Below are 20,409 nucleotides of genomic sequence, written 5' to 3'. Positions count from 1 at the left end.
AGTGATGGCGCTAGCCAGGCTAATTTCGGCCTTTAGTTGAATAGGCTTTGAGTTTGGATTTTCACCAATATGTATATCCTAGTCTGTTCAATCAGAAGAGTTGGTAGGAGGAGTTTTCTTCACCAATAATGCGCGTGCTTTGGGCAGGAATATTGGAGAGGGAGTGCGTAACGGGCGACCTGTTTGAAATTCACCACCATCAGTAAATAGGATGATGTCATTATGGCGGGAATTTCTGAAGACACGGGACGAACCTATTCAACAATAATGTAATAGCCAAGTCTTGTCTATTCAGTCTGAGGAGTCTATGCACGGACATTTCAGCCTATAACCTAAAAACGAAACCGAAAGTGGCCTATCGCTGCCATTGGCGCCTGGATTGCCCATATTATGCATTCCATTGAAAAATAAATTTAGGATGGCCTAGTCTATTTTTATTTGTTGTCGAAGTCAAGCAAAACTTCAGCCCGCTAACTATGAGTGCTTAGACTACTTGCTACCTGTTGCTTCCACTGCCTTTTGAGCCACCCTGCCAGTGCCCTTCAAGTTTTAGCGCATTTACATTTCCCTGCGCGCTGCCGAACTATAAACAGTTAATATCCCTTGGATAAAACGGCATTTGATTCGTTTTCCCGCTCAGCAGAGCTTTAACCAATGGATTACAAGCACCTGGAAGTAAAAAACCCGTATCAGTGTCATGGGCCCGGCTATTTTGAAAAAGGGAGTCAGAGAAGGGAGAAAGAGAGGGTACCGCTGTCTGGTTGCAAAAACAAGAAAACTGGTAGGTTGCGAACTGAAATTGCATCAAAAATAAATTAATATGCTACAGGATAGACCTATGTTATTGTTCATTGAAGTATGGCATATGTATATATGACATTCCCATGTAGGATATGAGATAATGAGAGCCAGTCACATAATAATAAAGAATAGCCTAATGGCTTTGAATGCCACATATAGGCCTGCCAGCTTTTCAGTAAACAATTCTGTCACTATCGAATGTTTGGTTTACAATGGATTTAGGGAGAAGGATTTTTTTTTTTTTTTTGGTTCGCTGTATTTCTGACAGTTCCTGGTAGTTCTAACTGTTGATCCTGAAGATAACAGTCAAGCGTCCTAAAATGTAACGTTAAAGTAGTTGATCATCACATTGACAAACTGTGTAAGAACTAGATGTACCGCATAGCGGTACAAAATATGACCGCCGCTCAGTCCTGTACATCCGTTCTGCGAAAATAAATCACACTTCAATTTGTCTCCATATTTTACTCCATCCCCCACTCTTGAAACTTTTGTGTATGCTTGTTTGGCATGCCTGAGTGTGTGTGTGCGGCTGCACAGAAAGTAGCCTACTGGTGCTGAAAAGGTGAATAGATTGTAGAATAGCCAAAGAAGATGTAGCATTGTTATAAAACCTTTAAAATCTCTAAACAATCACAAGTAGGGCAGTTCATCACAGTTCATCCATTGCAACTGGATTGATGAAAGGTCACTTACACCTATAGGCTACATTGTATTTGGGAAAAGCAAAAGGTATCAGCATAATGTTATTTATTTATTTATTTATAAACAAAAACATCTCTGTCAGTTCCATGCCGTTTTCAACAGCTATCAAAAACAAAGGTCATTTTTGGATGGATGGATTTTTTGTGAATGTTTCTTCTTCTACATAAAATTTTAGTCATCTTTAGTTCATGTAATACTTTATTGTCAATGCACAAATTAAGTAACAGTAGTCTGAAACGAAATGCTGTTTTACATCTAACCAGTGGTGCAAATAACTGACATGTCCAAATGGGCCTTGATTAAATGCGTCGCTAGACTGTTCATACACATTTTAACGGGCCAAAGTTGAAGAGCTGTTGTCCGTTATTGTTCGTGCAAATATAGGCTGATTCATGTTCCCTTGCATTGTGTAACTGAGGTCCATGGCTAGTCTGGCTTTCACCAGACCAAGCTCAATCTTTTAAGAAATCAAAAAATAACTAGATGTACCGCGTAGCGGTACAAAATATGACCGCCGCTCAGTCCTGCACATCCATTCCGCGAAAATAAATCATATTAATGAATTTGTCTCCATCTTCTACTCCATTCCCCACTCTTGAAACTTTTGTGTATGCTTGTTTGGAATGTGTGTTTGCACACATTCCGCACACAAAGTAGCCTACTGGCGCTGCAAAGGTGAATAGATTTGTTTCTGGGCCAAAAAATCTGTAACATTGTTATAAAACCTTTAAAATCTCTAAACAATCACAAGTAGGGCAGTTCATCACAGTCCATCCATTGCAACTGGACTGATGAAAGGTACACCTGTAGGCTACATTGTATTTGGGAAAAGCAGAAGGTAGCAGCATAATGTATTTATTTATTTATTATTAGACAAAACAATCCCTGTCAGTTCCATGCAGTTTTCAACAGCTATCAAGAAGAGAGGTCATGTCATGGATTTTTGTGAATGTTTCTTCTTCTACATATGCATAAGTTTAGTCATCTAGTTCAAATGATATTCAGCTTTATTGTCAATGCACAAATGAAATACCAGTAGTCTAAAACAAAATGCCGTTTTTCCCAGTGGTGCAAATAACTGACATGTCCAAAGGGCCTTCATGAAATGCGTTGCGAGACTGTTCATACACATTTTAACGGGCAAAGTTGAAGAGCTACTCTCCGTTATTGTTTGTGCAAATAATATGCTGATTCATGTTCCCCTGCATTTTGCAACAATGAGGTCAATGGTTAAGCTCAATCTTTTGACGCAATCTTTTGATTTTCACCCAGCCTAGTCCATGGTAGGCGCCCGATAGAAATATTGTTTAATTTTGCGATTGAGATATCCACGCACTGGCGCCCCCCCTGCGACGTGTTCGCCCCCCGGTTTTAGAGCTATTCTAAATGCAAAAATGCATAGAGGGAGTTATGACAAAACCGTGACTGTTAACAAACTATAAGCTATATAAGGTAGGCCCTATGCTAGGCCTATTACACAACACAAATTGTCGCTAGGCTATGCTGGCGACCCAAATAAAATCTCCGTTGGAACCAATGGCTTACACCTTACAGTATCAAGCTGCCACCTCTTGGCGAAAAAGTTAATAGTTTTGCATATCAGTAATACATTTCACGTAGCTGTGAATCACGGAAAGGGCAAATGAAGTGGACACTTCTAAACGGAACCCAACCCACTGTACAGTAGCTCAAGGTCTGTGGCTAAAGCAGCCATAATGAAAGCGTTATCATTGTTTGGATACTTCACACACACGTGTTTTTTAATCGCATAGACTACAACTACCAAGCTGGAATTAAAGCACATCGACTCCCCTCTCACACCCTAAACACGCACTTCGAACAAACAAAAAGCGCCTCAGTCTCACGGAATAGCCATAGGCAAAACTGTATCTGACCCTTGTAACGTTGGTACTAAATCATTCATCGCAAAGAATGATTTTTGTAGCACGTGCAACAAATATGTGTAGCCCTGCCCTGAATACATCTCAACGTGCGCTCTAAAACATCTGGTTTAAATGGAGATGTAGATCATCACGGGATCATAGACAGGTTATCTTTCAGGTAGCCTATATATTTTCCATTAAAAAACCATCACGTAGCGAACGTGTTGTGGCTAACTCACTTAGCTCCTGTTAGTAGCCTAGGTTATGGCCATAAGCAAATGAGATGACAGTCGAAAGATACAATTAGTGCTGTTATCGATTTGCTTGGTAGCTTATAAACGCATTTATGGTTTTCTACAAATACATCAATAATCAAATTGGCCTCCATCACTCAACTACGGAAGCTTATTGCTGCCACACTAAATTAATTAAAAAGGCTCAGTATTATGTAATTACGTGAAAAGTTTCTTGTTATAACAATATCTTTTTCATGTTTTAACAAGATATTTATCACGTTATTACATGAAATTATCACGTTATTTCATGATACTGATATTTTCATGTTATAACGTGAAAATATCATGTTATTTCAAGATATGATATTTTTACGTTTTAACAAGATATTTATCACGTTATTACATGAAATTATCACGTTATTTCATGATACTGATATGATACTGATATTTTCACCCTTCCCCACAGCCTTAGAAATGACAGCGATGACCTGACATGCAGGCTACCGAGCCAGAGCGGTCTATACATTCACCCACATTGCGTGAAGATTTGCATATTTATCAAAGCCCTTTCTCCCTCTTGCGTCAAGTTAGCGAAAGTTTTATTTATTGTGTTGATAAGAAGATAAAGCAGAACTATCAGGCTGTGTGAGCCATATATATACAGTCTGGTGTGAGCAGGCTATCCTGCATAGAACCTCTCTATCGGCCTCCTTTTCAGCAGCTCTCTGCCGATACACACACATCCCTGTTCGCTGCTCCTCAGTCAGCTGGGAATTGACCACACACAGCCTACACACTCATACACACATGCACAAAAACAAACACTCATCAAGCAGCACTGTAATAGCAGTCAGGGAGCAAGTTCATAGACACTAGTTATCATTTTTGCCAGCCATGAGCTCTCGTGGCCTTGTTTCGTTTAGTTTTGTTATTTGGAAATAACGTGATAATTTCATGTATAAATGTGATAAATATCTTGTAAAAACGTGAAAATATCATATCTTGAAATAACATGATATTTTCATGTTATAACGTGAAAATATCATTATCATGAAATAACGTGATAATTTCATGTAATAACGTGATACATATCTTGTTAAAACGTGAAAAAGATATTGTTATAACAAGAAACTTTTCACGTAATTACATAATACTGAGCATTTTTATTTCTTTTAGTGTGGCAGCAATAAGCTTCCGTACTCAACCATGCTAACGGTAACATTATTTTACCTACGTTCTGCTATTGATAGGATTAACGTAGCCTACCTGCAGTAAAAAACAAGCATGTCCGATAAACATTCTCAGATTTATTTCGGCTTCAAGAGGAAATGGGAATTACATGTCATGCAGAAATCATCCTACCCTTAGACGTTCTCTGCGGTAAACTACTGTAGCCTACAGTCTTGTCCTTGTAGGAAGCATAGTGTCTTTCCAACCCATTTAAGATTAACTTCCAACAAAATTACGTCTCACTGCAACGATGCGCCATCTAGTGGACAAACGACTACTTATCGCCAATACTGGAAATGCAGCCATGATGATGATGATGAATATTTATTTTGGCTTTCTTTTAATCCTACTGAATTTGTAATTATGTATCGGCCGTTCTAATACCGATAGTATGTGGGTGCCTGTGTGTGTGTGTGCATGTGTATATGTATATGTGTGCACCACCATCTACAGGCCAATGAGTGTAGAGTGACTAAATGTACACATAACTTAATTTTTTAGACCCCCCCATGGATGAAATTCTACGAAACTTGGCATACCCCCAGAGAATGTCAGGTTAATCATACACATAAAATTTGGTGCAGTTCTGAACGTCTTTACTGAAGAGAGGGGCGATTAAAGCAGAATGATATTGCATTTTCATTTTTTACCGGGGGGGTGCAAATCACAAATGAGTGATTATGGGCTAAGTTGATGTGGGCCCTTGAGACCAACATACCATAAAAATTTCTTCATCCTCGGTGCCACGGTTCAGGTAGTTATTGAGGAAAAACTGCATTTTTTGGGTTTCGGGGGGCCCAGCGCGGAGGGGGAGTGGCCCCCGGGGACCAAACGAAATTTTTCCGTAAAAGTCTAGTGGGGCTACATACCCACCAAATTTCATGTGCCCCGGTGTTTCGGTGCCCCGGGTATCGTTGACCAAAATTTCAGGAAGTAGATGACGGGGAAAAAAAAAAAAAAAAAAAAAAAAACTTTGACAATCCCTATATGACCGCTTCGCTAGCTTCGCTAGCGGCGGTCATAAATAGCGGGCAGATCAGGCTGGGTTCACCCAGCCTAGTTCATAGGCACCCGATATTGTTTAATTTTCCGATTGAGATATCCACGCTCTGGCTATTCTAAATGCAAAAATGCATCAGGGAGTTATGACAAAACTGTAACTAACAAACTAGATCCTAATAGAAAGCTGTTAGCTTCCCTAAGCTACAGGTAGGCTTATAAGGTAGGCCTATTTACAACATAAATTGTCAATAGGCTATGCTGGCGACACAAATAAAATCTCCTTTGGAAACCAATAGCATACGCCTTACAGTATCAAGCGGACTTAAACTGCCATACCGTGGCGAAAAGTTGTAATAAAATTCACGCAGCTCAATGAGTCAAGGAAAGCGCGAATGAAGTAGCCACTTCTAAATGGGACTCACTACACAGTAGCAAGGTGTGTTGCTAAAGCAGCCATAATGAAATGAAGGTGTCATTGTTTGGATACTTCACACACACGGGCTTTTTAATTTCACAGACTACAACTACCAAGCTGGAATCAAAGCACATCGATTCCCCTCTCACACCCTGCACGCACTTAAAACAAAATAAACAGGTGTCTCAGTCTCACGCATGTATAGGCAAAACTGTATCAGACCGGTGTAACGTTGGTAAATCTTCCATTGCACAGAATGATTTTTGTAGCACGTGCAACAAATGACAGTCGAAAGATACAATTACAGTGCTGCTATCAATTTGCTTGGTATAACCGCATTTATAGTTTTCTACAAATGCAATCAATCAAATTGGCCTCCATCACTCAACCAATGCTAACGGTAACACTAGGTCCTTATTGATATTATAAGATTAACGTAGGCCTACCTGCAGTAAAAACCAAGCATGTCCGATAAACATCCTCAGATTTATTTCAGCTTCAAGAAGAAATGGGAATTACATTTCATGTAAACATCATCCTATCCTTATTAGACGTTCTCTGCGGTAAACTAGTCCTTGTAGGAAGCGTCCATTGTTCCAACCCACTTTTAACTTCCAACAAAATTACGTCTCACTGCAACGATGCGCCATCTAGTGGACAAACGACAACTTATCGCCAATACTGGAAATGCAGCCATGATGATGATGATGAATATTTATTTTGGCTTTCTTTTAATGCTACTAAATTTTTAATTATGTATTGGCCGTTCTAATACCGATAGTATGTGGGTGCCTGTGTGTGTGTGTGCATGTGTATATGTGTGCACCGCCATCTACAGGCCAATGAGTGTACAGTCACTAAATGTACACCAAACCTAATTTTTTTTAGACCCCCCATGGATGAAATTCTACGAAACTTGGCATACCCCCAGAGAATGGCAGGTCAATCATACACATAAAATTTGGTGCAGTTCTGAACATCTTAACTGAAGATAGGGGCGATTAAAGCAGAATAATATTGCATTTTCATTTTTTACCGGGGGGGTGCAAATCACAAATGAGTGATTATGGGCCAGATTGATGTGGGCCCTTGAGACCAACATACCATAAAAGATTCTTCATCCTCAGTGCCACGGTTCAGGTAGTTATTTAGGAAAAACTGCTTTTTTTGCGGTTCGGGGGGCCCAGCACGGGGGGGGAGTGGCCCCCGGGGACGAAACGAAATTTTTCCGTAAAAGTCTAGTGGGGCTACATACCCACCAAATTTCATGTGCCCCGGTGGTTCGGTGTCCCGGGTATCGTTGACCAAAAATTCAGGAAGTAGATGACGGGAAAAAAAATAAATAAATAAAAAAAATAAAAAATAAAAAAAAACTTTGACAATCCCTATATGACCGCTTCGCTAGCTTCGCTAGCGGCGGTCATAATAATATGGACATTCACCTTAAGTGGCTAGAGGAAGACTTTCAAAGCCTACCGGAACTGATAGGCTACTTTTAGTTTCGTTTTTATACTATATCACCTACACGTCTGTATACAGTAGGCAACTCTTCAGGAGGAAAATGTTGTTGTTGTTGAGAGGCGTGTCTAAAAAGTTGGGCTAGTACATCAAGGCAAGATAATTATTCAATATTTAGGCTATTGGTGAAAATCCAATACCACAGACAACTCCCCCCCAAAAAGCCCGCGCTGAGCGCATTATAAATAGTTGTAAACGCCTCTAGTTCACATTTTCCCGCGGTGCAGAACTTTTGTAGCACTTGAATATTTCTACAGACCACGCTATAGGTGAGAATTACTGGATCTTATCCGTTACGAAAAATATAGGAATCTTATAGTATTGTGGGATAAACATATTTTAGTAATTGTATAGGAATACTGTAATCGTATACTATTTTGGGATATAGCTACTAGGCTACTATAAGACTGTACTAGGAACAGTGCAGAGGATAAGGATATTTTAGACTAGAGGTAGCCTATTACAAAACATCATAGGATTATCATACACTACCATATATCTAGAACTACTAGGCCTATATAAATCCTATGTATAGTTTTTTTTTTGTAAGGGATTATATGAAAAATGTTAAAAATATCTAATTCAACTCATGATTATTATGACCGCCGCTAGCGAAGCTAGCGAAGCGGTCATATAGGGATTGTCGAAGTTTTTTTTTTTTTTTTTTCCCGTCATCTACTTCCTGAAATTTTGGTCAACGATACCCGGGGCACCGAAACACCGGGGCACATGAAATTTGGTGGGTATGTAGCCCCACTAGACTTTTACGGAAAAATTTCGTTTGGTCCCCGGGGGCCACTCCCCCTCCGCGCTGGGCCCCCCGAAACCCAAAAAATGCAGTTTTTCCTAAATAACTACCTGAACCGTGGCACCGAGGATGAAGAAATTTTTATGGTATGTTGGTCTCAAGGGCCCACATCAACTTAGCCCATAATCACTCATTTGTGATTTGCACCCCCCCGGTAAAAAATGAAAATGCAATATCATTCTGCTTTAATCGCCCCTCTCTTCAGTAAAGACGTTCAGAACTGCACCAAATTTTATGTGTATGATTAACCTGACATTCTCTGGGGGTATGCCAAGTTTCGTAGAATTTCATCCATGGGGGGGTCTAAAAAATTAAGTTATGTGTACATTTAGTGACTCTACACTCATTGGCCTGTAGATGGTGGTGCACACATATACACATGCACACACACACACAGGCACCCACATACTATCGGTATTAGAACGGCTGATACATAATTACAAATTCAGTAGGATTAAAAGAAAGCCAAAATAAATATTCATCATCATCATCATGGCTGCATTTCCAGTATTGGCGATAAGTAGTCGTTTGTCCACTAGATGGCGCATCGTTGCAGTGAGACGTAATTTTGTTGGAAGTTAATCTAAAGTGGGTTAGAAAGACACTATGCTTCCTACAAGGACAAGACTGTAGGCTACAGTAGTTTACCGCAGAGAACGTCTAAGGGTAGGATGATTTCTGCATGAAATGTAATTCCCATTTCCTCTTGAAGCCGAAATAAATCTGAGAATGTTTATCGGACATGCTTGTTTTTTACTGCAGGTAGGCTACGTTAATCCTATCAATAGCAGAACGTAGGTAAAATAATGTTACCGTTAGCATGGTTGAGTGATGGAGGCCAATTTGATTATTGATGTATTTGTAGAAAACCATAAATGCGTTTATAGGCTACCAAGCAAATCGATAACAGCACTAATTGTATCTTTCGACTGTCATCTCATTTGCTTATGACCATAACCTAGGCTACTAACAGGAGCTAAGTGAGTTAGCCACAACACGTTCGCTACGTGATGGTTTTTTAATGGAAAATATATAGGCCTAGGCTACCTGAAAGATAACCTGTCTATGATCCCGTGATGATCTACATCTCCATTTAAACCAGATGTTTTAGAGCGCACGTTGAGATGTATTCAGGGCAGGGCTGTACCTACACATATTTGTTGCACGTGCTACAAAAATCATTCTTTGCGATGGATGATTTAGTACCAACGTTACACCGGTCAGATACAGTTTTGCCTATGGCTATTCCGTGAGACTGAGGCGCTTTTTGTTTGTTCGAAGTGCGTGTTTAGGGTGTGAGAGGGGAGTCGATGTGCTTTGATTCCAGCTTGGTAGTTGTAGTCTATGCGATTAAAAAACACGTGTGTGTGAAGTATCCAAACAATGATAACGCTTTCATTATGGCTGCTTTAGCCACAGACCTTGAGTTACTGTACAGTGGGTTGGGTTCCATTTAGAAGTGTCCACTTCATTCGCCCTTTCCGTGATTCACAGCTACGTGAAATGTATTACTACTGATATGCAAAACTATTAACTTTTCGCCAAGAGGTGGCAGCTTGATACTGTAAGGTGTAAGCCATTGGTTCCAACGGAGATTTTATTTGGGTCGCCAGCATAGCCTGGTGACAATTTGTGTTGTGTAATAGGCCTAGCATAGGGCCTACCTTATATAGCTTATAGTTTGTTAACAGTCACGGTTTTGTCATGCAATGTCTATGCATTTTTGCATTTAGAATAGCTCTAAAACCGGGGGGCGAACACGTCGCAGGGGGGGCGCCAGTGCGTGGATATCTCAATCGCAAAATTAAACAATATTTCTATCGGGCGCCTACCATGGACTAGGCTGGGTGAAAATCAAAAGATTGCGTCAAAAGATTGAGCTTAACCATGGACCTCATGGTTGCAAAATGCAAGGGAACATGAATCAGCATATTATTTGCACAAACAATAACGGAGAGTAGCTCTTCAACTTTGCCCGTTAAAATGTGTATGAACAGTCTCGCAACGCATTTCATGAAGGCCCTTTTGGACATGTCAGTTATTTGCACCACTGGGTAAAACGGCATTTTGTTTTAGACTACTGGTATTTAATTTGTGCATTGACAATAAAGCTGAATATAATTTGAACTAGATGACTAAACCTATGCATATGTAGAAGAAGAAACATTCACAAAAATCCATGACATGACCTCTCTTCTTGATAGCTGTTGAAAACTGCATGGAACTGACAGGGATTGTTTTAGTTTAATAATAAATAAATAAATACATTATGCTGCTACCTTCTGCTTTTCCCAAATACAATGTAGCCTACAGGTGTACCTTTCATCAGTCCAGTTGCAATGGATGGACTATGATGAACTGCCCTACTTGTGATTGTTTAGAGATTTTAAAGGTTTTATAACAATGTTACAGATTTTTTGGCCCAGAAACAAATCTATTCACCTTTGCAGCGCCAGTAGGCTACTTTGTGTGCGGAATGTGTGCAAACACACATTCGAAACAAGCATACACAAAAGTTTCAAGAGTGGGGGATGGAGTAGAAGATGGAGACAAATTCATTAATATGATTTATTTTCGCGGAATGGATGTGCAGGACTGAGCGGCGGTCATATTTTGTACCGCTACGCGGTACATCTAGTTATTATTGTTGTTGTTATTATTATTATTATTATTATTTCTTATTATTAATTAATTAATATTATGTTTTGCATGTCCTGCAGCGAAGTATTAGGCATCTTTCCCTTGTTACATGTCAAAGCAGGTTAATAGACTATAACAATAACCTAGTGTAGCTCTGACAAAACTTGCTTTTACTGTGTCCCAGAAAAAAGGTATGCCTGGAAAAATGGTTGGCCTACAGACGAAGACCTGGATTCTTCGTCAGCACTTTGAGGGGTTCCCCAAACTTGGCGACTTCGAGCTTCGACTGGAGGAATTGCCTGAACTCCAAGATGGAGGTAAGTGCTCCCCTGATATCTGGAATAGGCTTGTAAGCATATCACATAAAACTTTGCCAAAATGATCCTACACCAAAGCAAGTGTGATGCTGTGATCCAAACAAGGCAGTGTTATGGTTGCCTCTCCTTTTATGGGTATTTTACATAAAGGTTTATAGGCCAACCCATCCCAAACAACACACATTTGTAATGTTGATATCAAACCTACAGTGTCATCTAGTGGTAAGGTTACTGTATTGCAACCAACTGAATGATCAGTCTGTAGGAGATGGTAGAACTGTCGAATGTGATAGGCCCATTCTAGAGCCAATGTTTTGGATTAACCCTTCAGGACTGCTGTAGCAAATAACTGTGAAACATGCTGTAGATATACTGCCCAATGATTGCTTTCAGGCTGCCAATGATGCAAAAGCCCAGGCCGGGACCACCGCCATCACCCCAAAGACTCATGTCTCGTTTTCCTAAAAGATGCTCGCGATAAGCTACTGTGGTCTCCTTTGATTAAGACTACCTAGCCTGTGTACTATAACAATAAATCAACATCATAAACATGCATTGGCATCCATGTGTGACACATTACAGAATTCACATCATTTAAACACTAGAGCTATACACAATTTGGGGAAAATATGAATTGCAATTCTGAATGATATTGCGTTTTGATTGCTAAGTTAAGCTTCAGTTCAATTTTACAAATTTCGCTTTAAGTTGGGCCACTTCTGATTGGTGGACATGCCTAGTGCATGAGAAGCATAGCCATGTTAGGAGAGCTTCACTGTTTGTCAAACAAGGAGGATGACATGAGTATAGGAATCATACATAGGCCTACATACATCATAGAAGAACTGAGCCTTAGCAATTAGATAATTGCATTAGTTGATTAAAAATATATTTATTGTGCAACAATATTATACTAATAATGAAAACACCCATATCCCACACCCATATCCCATGTCTTAAATTTTACACACTTGCTTTAAGATTCATGTCACTCATGTTAACAAAGCTAAACATTCACATGTGCATGTACAGTATAATGCAAAAGGCATAAATCCTGTGGCTCTGACTTTGTCAGTGATGGTGGGTAAATGTGATTATCAATAGTATCCCATGAAACACTGTACAAGTATTGGCCAGTTTAACCGTACTCCAGTAAGAGAACTGTTATTGTTCCAGTGAACTTTAAATAGCCACAACTGATTTCTTTGGACTATTGAACCTATGAAATTACAAGTAAGGTACAAAATAATGTACACAAGTAAAAGTACAATTTTCAAGTTCAAGAACAGGTGTAGTAGGCACAACTGTACAACAGATGACAGACCACACCAAGATAAACAGTGGTTCTTATTTCCCGATATGTGACCGATTTGTGAATACTGTTACAACCCCAAATCATATGGTTGTATGTATTTTATATGTTTTGCAGTCCCATCTTAATTATTAAGATATGTATTGTGTTTGGTTGGTTGCACATAAGCAACCTCAATGCTACATGCTACATACTGTAGCTTGAAAGAAAATCCATGCTTTTTGTTCACAGTTTTTGTTTGTTCACAGACATTTTCTCGTGATTTTGTCTTCAAGCTTTGTGGATAATATATTGTGAATGAATTGTGTCTTTCAGAGGTGCTCCTGGAGGCATTGTTCCTCAGTGTGGATCCCTACATGAGGTATGTAAAAAATAGGGCTGTCAATCGATTAAAAAATTTAATTGAATTAATTACACACTCTGTGATTAATTAATCTAAATTAATCGCATATATAATTTTTCCTGTGACAGTATTTGAAATATTTAAATTCAAATCGAATCATTGAATAATCAGCATTATTCACATTAAAGTTCAAAAACTCTTTTATTATTATTTTCACTGTTCAAATAATGGCCATAATAATCTATGATATGACCTAATATGCTGAGAAAATAAATTCAAAAGTGCTTCGGGAAGAGGTTTTTTTTTCACTACAAGGCATTTCAGGCCACAGATATAACCTAGGGGACACAATGAAAATAAATTAACACTCCCCTCAATGTCAACACTATTTCTTTGCATTGAACTCCAGTGATATGCAAATTCCTTGCTGCAGACATTGCAGAGGACTTTATTTTAATCAACACTTTATATTTTTAACACCATCAGCCCATTTTTTAAAAGTAAATGTTCCAATCAATGATCTAGGCAGCACATTTTCTTCTCTCTCCTTCATTTTACAGTCTAATGGTTACTGACTAGAACGGCTCGGGGTCAAAGGTCATACGGAATCGATTAATCTGCACTATTTTTTTTAATCAGTTTTTTAATCATTTTTTTTCAAATTAATTAATCGAAATTAATCAGTTATTTTGACAACCCTAGTAAAAAAAAAAAATTTGTATACCACCAGAAATTTGGCCTAAAATCTATGTGTCCATGAGTTATCCATTATTGCTCTTATGTATGATTCATAGAAATGACACAGGTCTTCTGTTTGTCTCTAATTTTTTTAGGCCTTTCAGTAGTGTGGCCATGAAAGAGGGGGATGTCATGATTGGAACTCAAGTGGCAAAGTGAGTAAACAACTGTTATCCATGTATAGTATGCAGCTGTGTCAAGAAAAATCATATCTCATGTGCATTCAATGTCTTTCCTGTCTTCCAGAGTGATTCAGAGCAAGAACTCTGCCTTCCCTGTTGGATGTCATGTGTTCAGCCAGTGTGGGTGGAGGACACATTCTGTATCAGACGGTACCGATCTCACACGGGTTCTCTCTGACTGGCCACAAGACGTTCCTCTTTCTCTGGCCTTAGGAGCCATTGGAATGCCAGGGTAAAGTGTCCACAGAATACTCGCTTGATTCACAGGAGTTTGGGCATCTGGTGCTGGGCCAAAATAACATTTCAAATTTGCTTTTTACAAAAATGTGGTCTGAATGTATTTCCCTCTGTGCACTCCATAGATTGACTGCTCTTTATGGATTAGAGGAAGTTCTCCAAGTCAAGGCAGGTGAAACTCTCCTTGTGAACGCTGCAGCAGGAGCGGTTGGTTCAGTGGTCGGGCAGCTTGCTAAGATGAAAGGCTGCAAGGTGGTGGGGTCTGCTGGCAGTGATGCCAAGGTGACCTACCTGAAAGAGCTGGGCTTTGACGAGGCCTTTAACTACAAGACCGTCTCATCACTGGAGGAGGCTCTCAAAGCTGCCTCTCCCAAAGGATACGACTGCTTCTTTGAGAATGTAAGAATACAGATCTTGTGGAACTGTGTGTATTGTATCAGAAACTTAAATATCCAAATTTTAGACATTGTAGAGTAGTTATGTTTTTTAAATAACTGAGGACAATTGAATTTCATTAGATTTGAAAAATACTGTAATTTGGCTTTGACATACTGTAATTCTGACTATTTGTGAACCTTTAGGTTGGAGGCCCATTTTCCTCTGTGGCAATAGAGCAGATGAAGCCATTTGGACGGATTGCAGTGTGTGGGGGTATATCTATGTACAATGATGTCACTCCTCAGACAGGTCTGCCTCAAATATCATCATTACACTTAGCTACTGATTTCAGATTAGTAAAAATAGGTTAGTTATGACATCATATATTACTGTATGTTAAAGCTGATCTGTGCACTTTTAGTACAAAACAAAAATTTTCTAATTTTAGGGATGCCTGTGTCAAGTGTATATAGTTCAAATTGTATGTGTTGTCTCACACAGGTCAATATGTTCAGCTGCCTATGATTTTTAAGCAGCTGAAAATGGAAGGTTTTATGAGTGTCAGATGGTCCCACAAGGACGAGAAATCACTGATGAGGCTGATGGATTTGGCGAAAGAGGTAATTTAACATGTTTATTTAAAGACAATTATAAAGGGCTTTCAGACATAACCTCCGGAGTATATGCGGAGGTTTGTCAAACGGAGGTTCTACCCTTCGGATGATTCAGATATGATGCTAACCTGAAGACCTTATACTGACCTTATACGGACCTATGTGTGAACGACATACACGCACATTACAGAATCTCCGTGTAATTGTCGAGTGAGGGGAGGGGGCTTGCAGACTTCGCAAGAGGCGAGATATGACGCAGAATATATGCGGCCGCTGTCACAACTGCTGTTTTTGTTTACAAAATGTATGCATTATGTAGGCTAAAGAAGAAAAATACATTGTGCGTATAGGCTAATACTTGAAGTAGTCACATAAGTGTGCATACTTGAAGCTGTCCTTCAGTATTTGTATGTGTGCTTCAAATAAACACATTTATCTGTTTTCAACGTTATGTAGCAGAATTACTTTGCTATGGAACCCAAATCTGGTTTGCGTTGGAGAGAGCATGCACAAACTTTATGGTACCAGCCAATTCAGTAGGCTAACTCAAGACTTCAAGGCATATAAACAACAAACAAAATACTAACATAACAGTGAAGTGGTTTGTTTTTTCATGGTTTATTTTTCCAGAAGCATCCTCTCCCCATGTGTCTATATTGCATTTACTTAAGGAGCTTGGAACAAAGTTGGGTTTTCTTCGTTTTCATTTTCTCTAGGCATATTTATTCTCAACAATATCGGGCTCAGCGGTGATGTCAATGAACAGAAAACCGACCGTGTTGGCTAACAATTTATTAAATAGCCTACTTCTGTTATTGTCGTCAACGACGTCGTTGTAGGCTACTGCCTTTTCAGCACCTTCTGCTAATGATGATTTGGTCTTTTGAATTCCTTTGGCCTTGCGATGCGGTTGTAGGCTACATCAACGTGTCTCTTGCCATTCCGTTCACGTGTTCACAATGCTGTCTGCCCTCATGGACAGTAGCTCCGTGATGTCTGCATCTTTCCAGGTCGGAGATTTTCTGGACAGCACTATGCCACTCCATCATGACACTGGCATTGCCTTAAAGGAACACGCCACCCAATGTCAGTAGTAATATATGTTCTTACCTTAACTTTCACGAGTTGAGTCATACCTCTCCCGTGTCCGTACGTGCACTCAAACGCTCTGGTGCGCGGCTGGACTGTGTTAGCATGTTGCTATGCTAGCGGGCTTTGACGGCAACTAAGCGTAGAAGTAATCAAAAACATCCACGTTTTACCGACTTAAATACAGTTGCACGAGTAGTTGATAGAAATGCTACGGCCACGCAACGTGAAACGTGGCGATTTTCCAAGCGGATAAACCAGAGAACTACAATGTGTGGCGCAATAGCACTTGGGAGTACTTCGACCTAGCGTAGTAGTATTGTTAACACCTAATTGTAGATCCTATCCACCACAGAGTTTAGAATCCATGCTGGATCGACCCTCAGCCTCTCCCTCCCCTCTGAGCGAGAGAGAGGCACACACACTAGAGATGCGCTGATGGGCTATTATTTCAACCATAACTGCATAGCAAAACTTATCATCCATCAGCCATCCATCAACACCAAAGTTTTTTGACCAATTTTCGAAACGGCACCCGCCCACCATCCGCTGGTTGTTTTAATGTAGGGGAGAACTGGTACAATTGTAACAGCGGTACAAATGTAACAGTGTTTAATTCTCAAGATATGGTGTAGCTACGGAAACGTAAACAGACACATATCATGCAATTATGTATAATCTTACAGCCATCCAAATATGAATGGTCTACTATAAATACGACCAGAGATATTAAGCAAAAAGGTGCAAAATTCAAGCATCGCGATTTATTTATTTTTAACCGCAACTGTTTGTTTAAGTTTGCTTTGTGAAATTTGAGCGTGTAGAGTTCAATCACGTCATTCATATCTTCAGTCCCTCTGTTTCAAGTTAACATGAGTCCTATTTGATTTATGTAGTCACAGCACATGCAATTAAATGAAAATAAAAACATGACCTGTGCGGGTCAGTTGTAACACCAGTCTCTATGGCAAGATGAACTGATTTTATCGCGAATGCACGAACATTCTCATTGTGAGTTATGGATTATGATTTTTGTGCCGCCATCACCCAATTAAAGTTAACACAGCAACTTGAAATATCACTGTTGGACCAAATGCTTCAGACATGTAAGAAATAAGCAGTTTATCAACTATATTTACTGGTTTTATCAAGTGGATATGGCCAAAATAAGCATATTTAAAGGTTATTGTGAGCTAGCATAACACCGTAATATGGTCTGCAATGGCTAATCAATAATGCAATAAATTAGCTTTAACAGTCATACATTTGGACTTTTTTTCTTGATTTTATATGAAAACAGATGCTCTTTGTTTAACACAGCACTGTTTTGTGTTAAAATATGTTATAGGATTCACGATTTTAGTGTTACATTCATGACGCTACTGTTACAACTGTACCGCACTTTTTTATGGCTGTTAAGTTAAATTATTGACAAACTATAACATCTTTTTTAAATTCTGTTTCAACTTTCATGGAGTAGACATGTACGACTCTGTTCTGGTCAAATTTCACAACTCTCAAGTCTATCGTCTTTGTGTAAATCGAGTTTGAATTGGAAAAATAAAAAAGTGTTACAATTGTGCCGGTTCTCCCCTAGGCTATATGGGTGATGCAGCGCTGCTGACGTGAGGCTAGAAAGCCCTTGCCTGTTCTAGGAAGACTGATCCAATGCAGCAAATATATTAAAAGGCTAAAGTCGTACATTGGCTATGTTGTAGCCTATCCCCAGAATATCAGCAGCAAACTCAGTCTCTGTCTCGCAAAACAGTCTCCAAATAAAACGCACATCGGCCTGTTGCCGTTTCTGCCAGCTTGTGAAAATATATCGTCCAAAATGCTTGATTGCATTGCATTCTCCACATTTTTAGCTACATTTTCATGTACCACATCAGCATTTTTGTTCAGTGAATCTTTTGTAAATTGCTTTACAATTACCGTCGGGCCTATAGGCCTATTGCCTGGCTTGCCTCAGCTTCGGTCACGTCCTTTTACAATTTTATCATTGTAATAAAAAACGCAATTTGCCACATAATTTCAACATGCTCCTGGCCTACTAATTAATGCCTATTGTACTTTATTTTTTGCAAAAAGAAAGAAATCCTTGATAAAATAACAAGTAATTCACATTATAGGCTACTTTACACACTGTTATGTCAGGGTGACTGAAAGCCTGTTCTGAAGACTCCCATTCATTTTGACTGCACGAGCGCGTCTTTTTCAGACAGACAGCGCAATTCATTTTAAAGCAATTTACAAAAGATTCACTGAACAAAAATGCTGATGTGGTACATGAAAATGTAGCTAAAAATGTGGAGAATGCAATGCAATCAAGCATTTTGGACGATATATTGTCACAAGCTGGCACTATAGGCAACAGGCCGATGTGCGTTTTATTTGGAGACTGTTTTGCGAGACAGAGACTGAGTTTGCTGCTGATATTCTGGGGATAGGCTACAACATAGCCAATGTACGACTTTAGCCTTTTAATATATTTGCTGCATTGGATCAGTCTTCCTAGAACAGGCAAGGGCTTTCTAGCCTCACGTCAGCAGCGCATCACCCCCTACATTAAAACAACCAGCGGATGGTGGGCGGGTGCCGTTTCGAAGATTGGTCAAAAAACTTTGGTGTTGATGGATGGCTGATGGATGATAAGTTTTGCTATGCAGTTATGGTTGAAATAATAGCCCATCAGCGCATCTCTAGTGTGTATGCCTCTCTCTCGCTCAGAGGGGAGGGAGAGGCTGAGGGTCGATCCAGCATGGATTCTAAACTCTGTGGTGGATAGGATCTACAATTAGGTGTTAACAATACTACTACGCTAGGTCGAAGTACTCCCAAGTGCTATTGCGCCACACATTGTAGTTCTCCGGTTTATTCGCTTGGAAAATCGCCACGTTTCATGTTGCGTGGCCGTAGCATTTCTATCAACTACTCGTGCAACTGTATTTAAGTCGGTAAAACGTGGATGTTTTTGATTACTTCTACGCTTAGTTGCCGTCAAAGCCCGCTAGCATAGCAACATGCTAACACAGTCCAGCCGCGCACCAGAGCGTTTGAGTGCACGTACGGACACGGGAGAGGTATGACTCAACTCGTGAAAGTTAAGGTAAGAACATATATTACTACTGACATTGGGTGGCGTGTTCCTTTAAGTCAGATTTAAGTGTCCCCACCACATAGACGCACGAAAGAAACGTCATCAACACGCCCTCTCACTAGGTGTGAATTTTAACCGCATGTTCTACACTTCGTTCAGACACAGCACATTTACATAATGTCCGGAGGAAATACTAGGGGGGAGCAGTAGAACAACCGGCTAAGTTCGGACTTCCATATGACCGTTTATGTTGATCAGATATACGGCCCCACCGTTTAACATCAGCAAAACCTCCGGTCTTACACGTATGTCTGAAAGCCCTAATAGAAACATACATATTTTTCCATCTTTACTTATTTATTTTACCGGTTTAATCTTTTTCACCCGCAGGGAAAACTGAAGTGTCAGGAACATGTCATCACTGGCTTTGACAACATGCCAGCTGCCTTCATGGGGATGTTGAAAGGAGAAAATGTTGGGAAGGCCATCGTTAAAGTTTAATGTTTCATGTGCATTTTAATTTGAATTTGTTACCTTTCCATGTGCATTTGAATGTCTTTGTTGTATTAGTATATTTTGGAGCGTAAATTCATAAATATATTACTCAACTGCAAAATTACACTAATTTTGTAGAGGTTTGTTGGGGGGAGCGTGTACTCCACAATCTGTTACTTTGGGTGTATTCTGCCGACTGCTCGACTCAGTCAGTCATAAGCTTATGTAGTTATGTGAACAGTCAAGTGCTTTTTATCTTTATCCTCTTTTCACCATGATCAAAGAAATTGTTTATTATTATTATGTGATTGACTAATGAAGTTGCTACTAAATGGGTGATCCAAGCACATTTTTTTGTGAATAAAG

General features: G+C 39.6%; 1 protein-coding gene across 3 annotated transcripts; it reads left to right on the top strand.

Annotated features, from left to right (window-relative positions):
- The first annotated feature begins 682 nt into the window (after positions 1 to 682).
- LOC143132461 (prostaglandin reductase 1-like) lies at positions 683 to 20,154 on the top strand. Of its 3 annotated transcripts, none has more exons than XM_076292011.1 (9): positions 683 to 781; positions 11,423 to 11,555; positions 13,183 to 13,228; positions 14,044 to 14,103; positions 14,195 to 14,362; positions 14,493 to 14,766; positions 14,949 to 15,054; positions 15,247 to 15,365; positions 19,939 to 20,154. In XM_076292011.1, exons 1-9 carry the CDS (start codon positions 698 to 700, stop codon positions 20,047 to 20,049), a joined length of 1,101 nt encoding a protein of 366 aa, XP_076148126.1. In that variant the 5' UTR covers positions 683 to 697; the 3' UTR covers positions 20,050 to 20,154. The 3 variants fall into 3 exon arrangements, with proteins under 3 accessions (XP_076148126.1, XP_076148127.1, XP_076148128.1); XM_076292012.1 differs by lacking the exon at positions 683 to 781 and adding an exon at positions 7,989 to 8,059 and having other exon boundaries at positions 11,430 to 11,555; XM_076292013.1 differs by lacking the exon at positions 683 to 781 and adding an exon at positions 7,998 to 8,059.
- Positions 20,155 to 20,409: the final 255 nt, after the last annotated feature.

This window comes from Alosa pseudoharengus, unplaced genomic scaffold, assembly GCF_046254945.1.
Source record: "Alosa pseudoharengus isolate Yale_2024_CS ecotype anadromous, Long Island Sound unplaced genomic scaffold, YU_APseudo_1.1 YU_APseudo_1.1_scf_19, whole genome shotgun sequence".
Classification (NCBI taxonomy): domain Eukaryota; kingdom Metazoa; phylum Chordata; class Actinopteri; order Clupeiformes; family Clupeidae; genus Alosa; species Alosa pseudoharengus.
Note: the sequence above shows the minus strand (reverse complement) of the source record. Positions and strands in the feature narration are given on the sequence as shown.